This window comes from Ceratina calcarata, unplaced genomic scaffold (assembly GCF_001652005.2).
Source record: "Ceratina calcarata isolate Rehan_Ccalc_2016 unplaced genomic scaffold, ASM165200v1 scaffold155, whole genome shotgun sequence".
NCBI classification, from domain to species: Eukaryota; Metazoa; Arthropoda; class Insecta; order Hymenoptera; family Apidae; genus Ceratina; species Ceratina calcarata.
The window spans coordinates 130,872-145,897 of record NW_017136741.1 but is presented as its reverse complement, the minus strand read 5'-3'; the positions used below and the strand labels follow the sequence as shown (position 1 = coordinate 145,897).

At 42.4% G+C, this 15,026-nt stretch overlaps 2 protein-coding genes across 9 annotated transcripts; one reads left to right on the top strand and one right to left on the bottom strand.

Annotated features, from left to right (window-relative positions):
* Positions 1–1,333: 1,333 nt before the first annotated feature.
* On the top strand, positions 1,334–8,756 carry DCTN1-p150 (dynactin subunit 1). 6 transcript variants are annotated; one of them, XM_018037078.2, is made up of 11 exons: positions 1,334–1,575; positions 1,683–1,883; positions 1,976–2,133; positions 2,224–2,256; positions 2,424–2,480; positions 2,948–3,089; positions 3,500–3,562; positions 4,531–4,668; positions 4,751–4,888; positions 4,973–5,212; positions 5,314–8,756. In XM_018037078.2, the coding sequence occupies exons 2-11, from the start codon at positions 1,716–1,718 to the stop codon at positions 8,104–8,106; spliced, it is 3,930 nt and encodes a 1,309-aa protein (XP_017892567.1). In that variant the 5' UTR covers positions 1,334–1,575; positions 1,683–1,715; the 3' UTR covers positions 8,107–8,756. The 6 variants fall into 6 exon arrangements, with proteins under 6 accessions (XP_017892567.1, XP_017892568.1, XP_017892569.1 ...); XM_018037079.2 differs by having other exon boundaries at positions 1,657–1,883; XM_018037080.2 differs by lacking the exon at positions 2,424–2,480 and having other exon boundaries at positions 1,334–1,883.
* Positions 8,749–15,022, bottom strand: LOC108632467 (casein kinase I). Of its 3 annotated transcripts, none has more exons than XR_003390077.1 (7): positions 14,596–15,022; positions 13,206–13,315; positions 12,741–12,963; positions 12,355–12,648; positions 12,010–12,277; positions 11,847–11,919; positions 8,749–10,460 (listed from the first exon to the last, which is right to left on the bottom strand). XR_003390077.1 is itself a non-coding variant. In XM_018037091.2 (6 exons), the coding sequence occupies exons 1-6, from the start codon at positions 14,725–14,727 to the stop codon at positions 11,903–11,905; spliced, it is 1,044 nt and encodes a 347-aa protein (XP_017892580.1). In that variant the 5' UTR covers positions 14,728–15,022; the 3' UTR covers positions 8,793–11,902. The 3 variants fall into 3 exon arrangements, 1 of the variants encoding a protein (XP_017892580.1); XR_001916973.2 differs by having other exon boundaries at positions 8,793–11,547; XM_018037091.2 differs by having other exon boundaries at positions 8,793–11,919.
* Between the last annotated feature and the right edge of the window lie 4 nt (positions 15,023–15,026).

Here is a 15,026-nt window from a genome sequence, read left to right as displayed (position 1 = left end):
ATTTCAATTTTTTAAAAGTTCGTGTATTACATATGTGCGAAATCTGTATAATATGAAAAACCCGATTCGGGATGGGTACGAATTGTGCAGAATTGCACAATTTTCACAAATGTTCACTGTACACCATCCCTGCATTGCGGACAATGCAGACGAAGAGTTCTTCCGAGACTTTGTGAAACACGTGTCCTTTGTCTACGAATCTCGCAATATTTCCCACATTTCTGAGAGAAAATAAATGAAGCCGCCACTTGTAAAAAATGCTCTTCTCTTTTATGAATCAACAAGCAACATATGTTTCTTACAGGATCATTAATTTATTGAATTATACTCGGTGCATGAATACACATAATACATAAGTACTGAAAATATATCTTACCTGATGATTCAGCCTTTTCGCACTCACGAGAAGTCATAATAACAATAACAAGAATAAATAACAATAACGAAAACAACAAAATAACCAGTAACAATAACAATATCGAACAGAACAAAACAATCGCACGTGGTACTGTTTAAGCCTGGCATCCAAACTCAAATGGTAAAGATTCAGCGCCGCGTTCGTCTACGTCACACTTGGCTTGGCGCTACTATCCACGTTGCCAACTTGACGAGATGTATAGCCAAAATAAGCCTACAAATCTTGAAAATCACTGCATACCCCCACCAACTATTGGTCCCCACCATGGTCGCGTCGTCCCCACTTTCCGGCCGACCGAAAAAATATACGCACCCTGCACAGCACGGTCCTATATACAGGTCGGGAAACTCCGATGGTGGTGGTCACGACCGTGCACCACAGTATCAGCGTTGAGATATTTTTTCCCTTACGGCTCGCTTCCCCTGTTTTTCGCCCGTATTTCGATCCCTACTACTATTCCCTTCATGCGCCTTCGCTGACCGTGCCTAGACTGCCTAGCATACCCAGGGCCCAGGGGTCGGATATTTTATCCCTCGGCCGGAAAGTGGGGACGACGCGACCATAGTGGGGACCAATAGTTGGTGGGGGTATGCACTGATTTTCACGGTACCGCTGCGGAGAGCTTCGCGAACGCGCATGAGCACGCATGAGGGGAATAGTAGTGGGGATCGAAATACGGGCGAAAAACAGGGGAAGCGAGCGTCGAGGGATAAAATATCCGACCCCAGCATACCCCCATCAAGTACCAGTCCCCACACTCCCCACCATGGTCGCGTCGTCCCCATTTTCCGGCCGAGGGAAAAAATATCTCAACGCTGCACAGTATACCTATAACCGGGTTCGCGGTCGTGAACGCTAGATGGCGCCAATCACGTGGCTGAGGGAGAAAAAAATTTATTACCCATTCCGTAGTTTCGGCATCTCGCCGCTAGATGATGCCGCCGGCCGTGTCCATAGAAAACTGTCAAACTTAATACATTTGCACAGAAATCGCGATTAGATCATTGATTAGCGCGTTTCTACTCATTTATATTCGTTAATTGAACCCTCGGATTTCTTTTGGTACGAAATTTGTTATATTTATAATAGGAGTTTGATGTTTTTGAATGAAGTGCAGGGTTTGACAAAATCGGAGAGTAGCAATCTACAAACGTAACGTATGTTGCCAGTGTTGTTTAACGATCTTTATACAGTTTAAAGAGATTACGTGGAGTGGAACGAAAGCACATTGAACACAGATCCGTTCGAAATAAATGAATTGTAGAAAGTTGGATGAAGTGTGATCGTTACGGCTGAGATGTCGTATAAGGTCGGACAACGAGTCGAAGTTCCTGGGAAAGATTGTCAAGGGCAGATCGCTTACATCGGTTACCCAGCTTTCGCTCAAGGCAAATGGGTCGGTGTTATACTCGACGAGCCGAAAGGAAAGAATAATGGATCTGTCAAGGGTACATCCTATTTTAAAGTACGTCACCTGTTTCTGCATCGTCTACGACGAAGTAATAGTAGTATACTACCACTGTTATACTCGTTCTCTCTTCTGTTTCATGACATCAGTGCGCCGAAAATCATGGGATGTTCGTGCGACAGTCCCAGCTTGTCTTCTTGGACGAAGCGGGCAATAGAACTGAACCTGCCAGTCCTTCGTCAGCAGGTAGCAGTGCTACTACACCGGATGAAACGAGTGCAGCACGCGCTAGGAGCCGGTTGAACAGGTACCACACGTCACATACTTGTCCCTTGACTCGCGAAACTTTCTTGGGTTTACCCCTCTTACGCGTTAATCATTACAAATTTCATGCTAGCATTAGTACGCGTCGAAGGAACGAACCTACTGCGTAAGTTTATCAGCCAGAATTGTGAATCATCGATCGGAATTTATTTTATTGATTTGTAAAACAATCGAGCTAGAGATCGTTTAAGAAATAAGAAAAAAGAATTTGTCTGTCGAAGGCGAGTGTAATTAATAAAAAAATTGTTGAAATTCATGTGCTGGTCATAAAAGTGTACGGAGAAAAACATCTCCTGCCCATACCAGGCAGCAGTCTGACAAGCTATCTGGGTAAGAATCTGTGCAAATTTCGCCCACTGAAAGATCTATCTTAATGTTTTTCTCGATTGCTTTGAAATGTATGTTACAAGCAGCCACACAAATCACACATGCTATTTACGACTTTCACTAGCTTTCGTCATTGTAAGCTTACTGTAGCCACTTGTCGGATCGATCGAATGTCGATACTTGAAACAGAGAAGCATACGAATAAAGTAATATTGAAAGTATCATAATAATAGTTTACACAAAAGTGAAATGTATTTCTATAAATTTATGTTATGGCAACGTATTTGTGTATGTGATTGGGTAATCTGTACTTGTGTCGTATCGTGATTTATGAATGTTCTTTTAGTTTTTAAACGACGTGAGACTTTATTTTTTGGTATTGACACACACACACACACACACACACAGACAAAGCTTAATTTATAACGACGTCCAAAATGTAGTAATAAGAGGAGACGATTCTCTTACAGCTCGAGACTGTCTCTGGCCGGCAGTAGAACTCTGTTGAGTGCTCCCAGCACGGAAAGCCTGTCCGGCTCGCACGAACGCAAGGATGGAGGGGAATCGCTCATACCAGCCCCGACTTCGACTAAACGCGCTTCATTCATCGAGGTATCACTCTTTGTTTCAAAATCGGGATCACACGTTTACCTTTACACACAGTCGATTCTAACGAGCTGTTTTGTATCAGTTATATTTATGTGAAACACGGTGAATGGATTATTCCAAGGATTCGACAAGGCATGAATACATATGATACAAGTCTTTCATTAAAATTATACGTGATAAATTTTCATGAACCGATTAACAGATAGTCGTTGACTTTGTTACTTTACAATTTTTCGTCTTACTTGGTTACTTACACGTTTGTTACATCAAGAATCTTATTCTGTGACTCGGTTATTAAAGAAGGAACATTGTTAAAAAACGACGTTTGACTCGAAACATTAAACGTTGAGCAAATCTTAAACGATTCCGTTGACACAGAATGATTCATATGGGAATGCACGTACGTGTTTCAGAAGTCCCCTAGCACGAGCTCGCCTCCCGGCAAAAAGCCAAAGGCCCAAGACGATCACAATAATGTAATTAATACTCATTAATTGTAATATCTGAACTTTTTTCATCTGACCCAAAACTTTCTCATACTAGTTGTTTGTTGATCATTGTAACACATGACTTCATAAAAACTAGCATCATCGCACTTTGATGGGTTCACGCCATCGTTTCTTGGATGGTTTTCATGGAACTTTACATTTATTATTATCTCGTCATAATTCCCCGTGTCTCCTAGTTCAAGCGTTTGCTTTTCTAATTCAGTTCTGTGATGCTTTGATAATTTAAAACTTTCCGAAGAAAAAATGTTCAAATATAGGATCGTCACGTTTTCTGTTCAAATCATTAGATACCCGAGACTCCCTTAGAACTACACTAATAGGGTGATTGTAACAGTTTCTCTCTGATTAGGCATATAACAGCACTGTGTGGTCTATACTTGGAGCATTCTCTCTCTCTCTCTTTTTTCTCCGCGCCTCTCTTTCTCTCTCTTGGTTTAATCATCTTTTTCCGACCGAGAACCCTTCGAATCTCCCGAAACGCAGCTCGCAACATCTATAAACGATTAGGACATGATAGATGACCTAGTTTAATAAACTCCTGTGTCACGTAACACAAATCATTGACTGAATTCTCCTACACTCGTTAGAACTAATAGATTTATTTGGTGTAGCTTGTTGGTGTCTTTTTGTCACAATTAATCCACCATTAATCACATTGGTATAGACTAATTCTAATGAATGTACATACAAAGACGACGTTCGTTCGAGACACGTATAAGAGTGCGCGGGGTGTTTTTTTCATTACCGCCGATTTCGAACAAAATGTAGCGGCCAAAGTCGGGACGGAAGTAAACGACCTCAGCGTGTGTGTACGCCGGAGGACGCGCGGATCTCTCCTTTCCTTTAAAAACCGTGTATAATCTCGGTGAGATAATAAAAGAAACACCCGATGCCGAATTATTACGTTCCATTTACATTTCGTTTGCAAAATTCAGACAGGTTTCGTAGAGACCCTGAAGCCGCAGTTCGTACCTGGTCAAGTAATGGCAGGTTCGGCAGCTGCCGCTAACGTGGTAGAGGAGAAACTGTCGCACTTACAGCTTCAACAGGAAAACGATAATCTGAAATCTCAGGTAGAGAGCGGTCTCTCTCAGCTGTTTTCTCATGTTCTCGCTGTTGAACGTACATCTCGATGTATAACGTACATTGATACAGGTCCGCGACCTCACTGAGAAAGTAGAAACTTTGCGACTGAAGAGGATGCAAGACAAAGAACGGATGAAGGACTTTGAAAAGACGAAGCTTCAGCTCGACCAGCTCATCGAATTCAAGACGAAAGTTATGGAAAGCCAAGTAAATTAATAGAGTTCTGAACTGATGTTAAGAAAAAAGAATGACTGTTTCTCTTTAAATATCTCTCGCGTTTCAATGTCAAAGGCTAGCCTTCAAAGGGATCTTCAACGGGCGCGTCAAGAAACAAGGGAGGCGCACGCGGCTCGAGAACAGTTCCAAGAAGAAATGGCAGATCTCGCGGAGACCGTCGAGATGGCCACTTTGGACAAAGAAATGGCCGAAGAGAAAGCTGAAACCTTGCAAATTGAACTGGAACAACTGAAGGAAAAACTGGAAGAGCAGACGTTAGACCTGGAGATATTACGAACGGAAGTGTCCGAGAGGGTAAGTGTCGCGCCTCGTTCGATCAGAACATTTATAACGAAATTATCTAGACGTATATTGTAGACGTTTCATGTCGGAGCATAATTATTTTTTATTCGCAGGCCGCGGGTGGAGGTCCGACGACTACCGGAGTCTCGAGTTACGAGATGAAACAACTGGAGCAACAAAATAACCGATTACGAGAGACCCTCGTCAGAATGCGGGATCTTTCCGCGCACGAGAAGCACGAGTTCCAGAAGCTTCAGAAGGATCTGGATCAGAAGAAATCGGAGATATTGGAACTGGGTCGCACGAAGGAAAAATTGTCGGCGCGCGTCGAGGAGATGGAACATCAGATAGCAGACCTGCAGGAACACGTGGACGCAGCGTTGGGAGCCGAGGAAATGGTCGAAGCACTGGGCGAGAAGAAAATGGCGCTGGAAGAGAAGGTCGCCGAACTGGAAGAGGCCGTAGCGGATTTAGAAGCGTTACAGGATATGTCCGATCAGCTCGCGGAATCGTCGAAGGAACTGGAACTAGAACTGCGGGAGGAACTGGACTTGGCTCTTGGCGCGGCGCGCGATGCCTACCGTCATCGGGACGCGGCCATGGAGACGCTCGCGGATCGCGAACTCACGATCACCAAGTTTCGCGAGCTCACTCGTCAGCTACAAGAACAGTGTATGCAGCTGCAACAACGAGTACAATCGACCGAGAGTTCCGGAATGGGTGGCGCGGAGCAGCAGCTGGCCGAGATTCTCGACTTCCAGAAGACGTTCGCCGAGACACGGGCCCAGACGAAAGCCGTTGACCTTGAATTACGACGACTGGAGGCCGAGGAAGCTAGAAATCACGTGAGACACTTGCTATCTTTCATGCCGCCCGCGTTCTTAGCTCGGGGCGGAGATCACGACGCTATTCTGACGCTTCTGCTGATACCGAGAATGATACAAAAGACCGAAATACTCATGTCGCAAGTGCGGGAAAAGTACAGATCGTTGGATAAGATAGACAAAGCGGCCGTGTTGAAAGGTCACTCGGTGGCACAGTACACGTTCAGATCGCGGCTTTGTTCGTACATGTACGCGTTGCAAACGTTCCTCGGTTGTTTCGATTCCGCGTTGAACGTTTGCTCAACCGAGATGTTGCTCAAGGCCGGGGCAGCCTATCCGGAAATGGCCGCGCAGGAGAAATCGTTGGACTCTCTGATAGATTTGGCCAAGAGGGATCAGTTGGACGAAAATCTGCCGACGGACGCTGTCGAGAAATGTTGCGGATACTTTTGTACCATGTTCTCCGCGTTGTTCGGAGAAACGATCAATCAGGCGCGCTTGGTGGTTAACGGCACGAGAATGTTGGACAGTTCTTGCGACGCGATCGCGACCGACGCTGCGGCGATCAAAACTTTGATTCACGGAGACAGTGGCGACATAGGCCTCCTCTGTCAACACGTCGAGACGTCGTGCGAAGTGATCCAACAGCACTTGAAGTCGGCCAGGAGACGAGTACTGACTGATCACTCCGCCGCGATCCATGCGCCGGAATCGAAATTGGGGTTGGATGATGACTGCAGCGAACAGCTGTTCGCGTGTTATCACCATTCTTCGAAATTGATGAAGACGTTACAGATGTTGCTGAAGAGCGCCGTGCAGGCGATCATTACCAACGGCGATCTGGACACGGGTCTCGGCGCGGACAAGCTGAAGGAGATAGCTTCTATGGCGTGCGAGAAGGTTTACGATACCGAGGATGTAGGACCGGTGGCTACGATCAAAGCAAGTCTGACGATGATTCAACAGCAGGCGGCGAATTTAGCGCAGAAGATGGCGGAATGCGAGAACGAGCTGGCGATAAGTGGACAGCTGTCGCAACAACGCGAACAAGGCGCGGCGAAAGAAACCGAGCAGCCCATCAAAGTTCGGGCACAACTGGCGAAGAAGGAAGCTGAAAAGATCAAGGTGCTCAGCAGAAAATTGGACAGGAAAAACGACGACATACTCAAGGTGAGACTCGCTCTCAGAGAGATGCAGGAGGAGTTGTGTCAGATGATCCTGAGGAAAGACGTCGCGGAGAAGAAGCTCGCGACTCAACAGCACGAGCACGAATCGAACATGGAGAAGATGAAGAGGAAACTGGAAGAAGCGACGAATCAATTGAAACGAAAGGAGAAAGAGTTCGAAGAAACGATGGATCATCTTCAGACGGACATCGATTCTTTAGAAATGGAGAGGGGTCAATTGAAGGAGAAATTGAAATCTGTCGGACGGAAGTCGACCGGCGGTGTGGACAACATGTCTGGAAGCGTTACGTCGTCGTCGTTGTCCGAAATTCAACCGTCGGACAACAGATTCTTGGTACAAGAGATATACGCGCTGAAAGAAGCTTTGAACAGCGAAAATCAGCAAAAGAAGAAGTTGATGTCCGACGTGTTACGTCAGAAGTTGGACAGCTTGGACCCGATAACTCCGCCTGCGCAACTGGAATCGATCAATGCAAAAATAGGAGAACTGAAACGAAAGACGAACGATCTCACCAAAGACATTAAGCAAGCGATGACGTTCCCCATCGTTCCCGACTTGAGGCATAGCAAGGCACGCGGTCTGGAAGGCCCGGTATTAGAGAAGGCAACGCCCGTTTATCAATTGTTGCAACGGCAGATACTTATGAGGAGATTGAAAGAACGAACCGATCAGTTGATCAACGAAGTTCTAGAAGAGATCGTACAGAGAACAATGGGTGGAACGGCCGAGGCGAATTTCGCATTGTTCCCTAATCGTGAAATGGCGGCTGCCATGCGGGCGAGCAAACTGCTAGCTGCCGAGATCGCGATCCCTCGTAAAGGCCACGAAAAAGTTTATACCGTTAACGTAGGAACGCAGGAGCTTAGGAAAATTCATACCTTGCTCTGCTATTAGTACTAGTCTCGTTTACTAATGATCGTGTGCTGTATGTACGCTGCGGAACACGCGGTTATCACAGAGGAGGAGACATGTATAGTTGTAAAGTACAAATTCGTACTGTTGTTTCGTTCGTACTATCGTTTTGCACGACGCGTAACTGTGGCAGCCTAATTAATCCATCTTCTACGGAACGAATAATTAATTTTTTACATTCGATAATAGGAACTAATTGAATTTACTAGCCACAATAGAATGTTGGAACGTGCGATTTTTATTTATTTTCCGAATCGACTACGTGCATCGCGTACAGCTGGTAGTCAGCAGCTTTCTTTATGTTACCTTATAAACTCAGCTGGTCACATTCATTGTTATCAACAGTGTGAATTAACAGTCTGAATTAACAGTCTATGGCTTCTGTATAATAATATCTCTCGCGACCGATCAAATATACACGACTTAAAAATATTTACATGAATATTAATCCTTTACACATGTCCCGTCGCGAAATCAAGAATATCGTGGCACAGTCGTTCTCGGGAGGAGAATATAATCTCGTCCACCTTGAACGTGTTGCTACCGTTTTTGGATAATGATAATTATAATTATCGGTGCAGCCGGTTGTATTGCCTTCGACACTTGATGAAATACAGACTATGATACAATGATACCGTTTTTTATTGGTAGCGATAAAAAGAGCAATAAACTGTCGATGATTCCTTCATTATTTATGAAATAACGTACATGTATACTTGAAATTACCGTCACAACTTTTTTAATACATACGCGCTTGTCGGATGTATGTATATATACACACATTAGGAACGCGGCTCCGTCAATCAAGATTAATTCGAGCCGCATCTCCTCGTACAAAGACTTACCTGGTATCGCAGAACGTCTCGCGAAGCGTTCAATGAATTTTTTCCGCGTGTTCGCCAGGTCATTGAAAAGAAATAAGATGTTGAGAGTTAACGAGCTGCTAAACTAACGAGACGTGACTCGGCTAACTCGGGACGTAGACCCAAGAGTAATAAACATTCGGATGGCAGTTCCTTATTACTTTATTGTTCAAAATTTATACAGAATTGTACGAGAGAAAGTACTTTTCGACACGATCAAATAGAAAACACGAGAGAAAATCAACACAATACAGATACAGCGTTAAATAGCATCTGGCAGTTCACTCGTGAGTGTACGCAAGCTATCGTTAGCAACTCTCTTCGGCTTGATATACGAAGTCAAATGTTTACAACAAACGTTAAAAAAAAAATCAACGTTGACGCAACGTGAATAAGGACATGATCGAAGACACGATCACGATTGGCATTACGTATATGTACATGTCGTAGCCTTTTTACCAAAACTCGGAATATTTTCACTTTTCTCGCGAGAAGACGTCGTCCGACACCGTTTCGTAAAAGGGTTGCGACGGATCAAAGATCGCGTCTATTTAAAAACGTGCTTCAGATCTAAAAAAAGAAACGGGAAAACTAAATTGCGATTTTACTATACGCGTCTAACGTGTCGTCTCCGATGAGACCGAGTGTAACGAATATTAAGTACAGTGAAAGTCGGATATCTGTGAGAATTCGGGACAGTTAGCCGACGGAAGTTACAGTCTCTTTGTAGGCGCGACGCGCGGACGTTGACGCTTCTGCTGATTAAAATAAGACCGCGACACACAATGTGAGAACAGAGTGTATCGCGTTCGATCTCTTACTTCGTCCTAACAGATAGCCAACTCTTACTGTAAAACCTGTATGCTGTGTGTGACAATTTTTCGTTCACCAATGACCTGGTAAACACGTGGAAAAAATCTGTTGAACATTTCGCAGGACGACGCCCTGTATATATACACTCATACGTACCGGATAGTAATAAGTGCATATATCATTAATTGCTCATTAACTTACGTTCATTCATTCTCAATGCATGGTAGTATAACACATTCTTACTCATCGTCGCATCTTTCTTTTTTCCTTCGTCTCCCTCATTTTTGATAATAATAAAAATAATAATATTAATAATAATAAAATAATATTAATATAATAATAATAATAATAATAATAATAATAATAATAATTAACCATACATTCGCTCGAGGATATATTCCACTGTTATATCTCTTTTTTTTTCAAACCACTTCGTCGAACGTCCTTTGAAAGTATATATATATATATAATGGTACACAAGATCCACTCGTATTATCCTTCGTAACTTGGGTAGAAATGAGGCTGATTCAGGCGCTTTATCTTTCTTTCGTTTCGAATGTTCCCGTGACAAGGACATCACACGAGTTAACAATGATTGAGATTATACACCACCGTCTTCTGGAAGTAGTGCTTGGAACATGGACGTGAATATCGACGCAACTAGAATAGTCGATACAAACGAAAAATTTGTTGAATGACAGAAACGAGAATCTTCTGAGGACTTGTTAGTGTCGCTGCGTTTAACGTGATGAACATTGAGAGAACCGACTGACCGATCGATTTCCAAGTCACGTAATAATGTAGTAAACTTAACGTCGAAGCAATAGCACGGGGAGATACCACTGCACAGTCTCTGCCATTAAAACTATATACGGAAGAAGTCCTTTGGCTGGATCTGGTTACAGACTCGCATCGCGTCCATTGTGTCTGTGTGTATCATCATCATTATTATTGTTACTTTTTTTTTATACATTTCTTCAAATTTTTCTTTCGAGTCGACACGAGACGCGAGCCTGTAGTCCATCTCCAATACAGAAAAGTCTGTTTAATGTTTATTTTATTTATCATAGTCGACTAAATATACTCACAGAAAGAAAGAGAGTAAAGTGTGAAGTTCGTTAGGAAAAAATCGCTAATAATTTGTTCGTTTCTTGATCGATGATACGACGCATCTAAAAATTAAATTGCTGCCTTATAATATTAAATATTATTTCCAGTACTCGATTCAGAGATACTTCCGCTTATTCGTGCGTACTCGCGTGTCCACGCTCACGTTATGTATATATGTATATACTTGTATAAAAAAAAAGTTATCGGAGTCAATAGTATCAGAGGGAGGGATCTCTTTGATATTATTGACACACGACGATTCGTGTGTAAGAAAAATATTAACATTTCTCTCAAAGTTGCACACTTATACTTATGTCGTATATCGTACTGAGAAGAAAACAAAAATCAGGAAGCAATAAACTGTATTTATCTCTCAGTACACTTATATATTTTCTCCATACTCTCACGTGACCATTCACTCGCTCGTCCTCGCATACCATTTTTTTTCTTCTTCTTCTATCTGTAGAATAGATATAAAATTTTATACGATGCACTCAATTAACTACCCCGAATGCTTATGAATAGTCGTCCTCTCTTTCTTTCTATGAAAGTTGTTGCATGCCAGATTTTCAATTGAATTACACATTACACCATTTCCATGTGTACTCTGTTAGAAAGGTCTTCGGGGCATCAAAACCTTTATTTTCAATGGTTACCAATGGTGAATTAAATAGGTAATAACAAAATAAGAACGAGCCACTTCTGGCTGATCTCACTTGGATTTTAAGCCCAAAGAGGTACATCAACCAAAACTCTAAGCACTCGGAATACACTTGAGGTTTGCACTGATCAGCGAATTCGTAACGAAACGTGTACCCGTGGCATAGTCCTTTACTTGTGTACGATACGCTCGTAATCGTATGTATCCTCCATTGTGGAAACTTAGAGGATTGATTGATTTTACCCTTTGCATGGCGTTCGTACAAAGTTGAGTACCTGGTCTTGGACACTTCAGTGACTGCTGCAAATAGGATTGATGCGGTGACAAGTAATTACAGTTTTATCCTTTCTGTAACAACACAAGAGACACTGAGTAAAAGTTCTTCTTGGTCTTCAAAAGATTATTTTACGCGTACGATTCGAAGGATAGAGACGTCACCTGGTTGAGCGTTTATCTGAGCAGCTGGCTGCCCTTGGGCTTGGCCCTGCCCCAGAGTACCTTGATTCGCTTGACTCGGACCACCTATAGGCGGTACACTGGTACCCTTTTGTTTTATCATTGTCCAGTCGAACGTGTAGTCGTATTGATGATTCAATGTACGGAAAAGTATACGGAACAGCTGGCGAAGGTACATGTAATCCGGACTCTCTTCGAAACGTAAACCTCGCGTATAATTTAAATACATCGCAAATTCAGCAGGAAATCCCTGAACAACAACAGAATCGTTAGAAAACGTAAGGACTGTTGGTCGCAGGTAGCACACACACACTCAGTGACACTCACCTTACATAAAACTTCTACGGGCGTGGACATCTTCTTTTCACTTATCTTTTCATATTTCTGTTTTTTAGTAGCAGCTTTAAGCCCTTGCCAGGGCAAAGATCCTCGATTAAAATACATGAGTACGTAACCGAGTGATTCCATATCGTCGCGACGGCTCTGCTCTATTCCAAGGTGTGCGTTGATCGAAGCATACCTTGCCGTGCCCGTCAAATTCTTGTCTTCCCGATATATTATATGCATTCTCGTACGACTATCTCTATATTTTTTAGCTAATCCAAAATCAATAAGAAAGAGCTAAAAAACGATCAACATTGTAACCAAATGAAAACTGCTTGCAGAATGATCTGCAAGAGAAACTGTTATGCTTAATACTACGAGGCTCATACCTTGTTACAGTGGCGACCGATACCCATTAAAAAATTATCCGGCTTTATGTCTCTATGGATAAAATGTTTGCAATGAACGTATTCGATCCTACCAATCATTTGGTCTGCCAACATTAAAACTGTTTTAATTGTAAATTTTCTCGTACAAAAAGTGAAAAGGTCTTCCAAAGATGGACCGAGAAGATCCATGACGAGCACATTGTATTCTCGTTCTTGTCCATACCTGTGTTTGGTAACAGAGCAACGGATGCTTATGGAATTTTAACTTGTTATTTGGGCGCGAACGTGAGATACAAAAATTAATGAATGAACGCGCCGTTAAGACAAGCTACGTCACGTCGCGGATCCTAAACGAAAACCACACGTTCGTTGATTCGAAGTGATCGCGCAGCAGCACCGGGATTAGACAATAATAATAATAGTTGTTGTTGAACAATGAAACGGGATAAACAAGACGATACTTACCAACGTACATGAGGTATTCCTATACCACCATGCAAAATTTTATATAGCTTCGACTCGTACAGAAGTTGTGGATGTCTCGCACGGACACTCTCTAATTTAACAGCAACTTCCTAAAATAACACGCAACACGCACGATTTATATTATTCAGACAGAGATTAATATGGTTATCGTAGTGCTAGAATTATATCACGTCTTCTTAGAGAAATTACTCCTAGAAGAACGTTCTATGTATAAAAATACAAGGTAGTAATAATGAGGGTCTGGTGAATAGGAACACATTGCCGATATCTATTCAATATGTTTACTGAAACTCAAATGTTTACATACATAAGTCGGTAATTTGATTGCTGCCTGGAGTTGAAACTAATAATACCTATTACATTGCATGATTTCCTTATCAAGATACTCGCGAACTCGCGAATATTTTCAAATTGAATTTTAATGCGAACGAACGATTTATACGAGGGAGCAGCAGCGCACATCGTTTCAGTGTTTTTTAACAACAAAGTATTCGACAACAACTATTTTTTCTTAATTTTCCTCATCAAACGTAGCGTAATGTCTTACGGAAAAAACTGGAACATCCCGTACGTAACTTATCTACATTTAGTATGCAAAGAGTTTGCATGAATAATATGAAGATAACATTAAATACAGTAGTAACAAAAATGGCCATGTATAAAGAATGGAATGTAACGTCTTGCAAAGTTACGTCGTGCATCTTACCAAAAATAGTCTCGCGTAAAAAAGAAAAAAGAAAAAAATAAGATAATGTAGACGTGTTCCGAGAATTCCGCGTGAGCACAGGTCGAACGTAAATTTTATTCATAAAAGTTATCGTTAGAAGATTAGTCAGAGTGCAATAGACACAATTCTTTAGTAGTCACTTCTTGCCCGTGATCATTCGATTGCAAACGTTCGCATACAAGTTTTTCGTACAAACAATAGTTTAAAATCAACGACTGTCTTACGTAAACATAAATACATCAATATTCTTTTTTATATATATAGAGGTTAATCACATGCAAAAACTTAGATGAACGCAGTGGAGCAGCGATGCTCGTAAAATTGTTTAAAATAACCCGCGGTCGACGGATCGCTCGAGCAAACGTCATTTTATTAAAACGAACAGTAGTTAACGACTTGCAGATCATTTGAGAAAAAACAACGGACATTTCGTGTAACCAACAAATAATATCGAGAAAAACATATTTCCCGTGAAGTTTCGACGTTTTGGTGAACGAAATAATGAGTCATTTCATGATCGACGGGCTAGACGAATTATTTTGTTAAAAAAAGGAGGAAGAAAAAAATGAAAAGAAAGAAGGAAGAGAGAACGAGGATGAAAATGTGCTGGCAGGTCGTCTCCGATGAAACGGTACTTCTTACCTCGCCATTCGAAATGTTGATACCGAGGTAAATGTCGCCAAATGATCCCGAGCCGATCTTCCTCAATAGCCTGTATTTGCCACCCACGATAAACTCATTCTTCGCTACTGACATCGCCAACTGCACCGACATATTGGCTTCCCTATTTCTGTCCTTCCTCCGCTAGAACCGACGGACGGCAGACTCTGCGACTGGCTCACGTCGGAATCAAACCTGATTTAAAGTACTAAACGTGCCCGATAGAACTTATACGCCATTTACTGGCGAACCCGACAATGCTCAGCCTTCGCGAAACCGTATCGATGGAGGATTTCTTTCGGTAAAATCTGTCGAGGAAACCGTAGCCAAAAATCACTCTCTAGTGGCACAACAAATCCCCACTAATACGCCGACATTTTCCCTTTCGCTGCTCGAAGCAGGGTAGGTTCACT

What these genes read in the sequence shown, in the direction of transcription:
- DCTN1-p150 (XM_018037078.2), top strand. Translation starts at nt 1,716, where the DNA reads ATGTCGTATAAGGTCGGACAACGAGTCGAAGTTCCTGGGAAAGATTGT. An exon ending in AGGGTACATCCTATTTTAAA is followed by an intron (nt 1,884 to 1,975) that starts GTACGTCACCTG and finishes TCATGACATCAG; the next exon opens with TGCGCCGAAAATCATGGGAT. An exon ending in GAACGGAAGTGTCCGAGAGG is followed by an intron (nt 5,213 to 5,313) that starts GTAAGTGTCGCG and finishes TTTTATTCGCAG; the next exon opens with GCCGCGGGTGGAGGTCCGAC.
- LOC108632467 (XM_018037091.2), bottom strand. Translation starts at nt 14,727, where the DNA reads ATGTCGGTGCAGTTGGCGATGTCAGTAGCGAAGAATGAGTTTATCGTG. An exon ending in TCAACATTTCGAATGGCGAG is followed by an intron (nt 13,316 to 14,595) that starts GTAAGAAGTACC and finishes GTGTTATTTTAG; the next exon opens with GAAGTTGCTGTTAAATTAGA. An exon ending in TCGGTCGCCACTGTAACAAG is followed by an intron (nt 12,649 to 12,740) that starts GTATGAGCCTCG and finishes ATCGTTTTTTAG; the next exon opens with CTCTTTCTTATTGATTTTGG.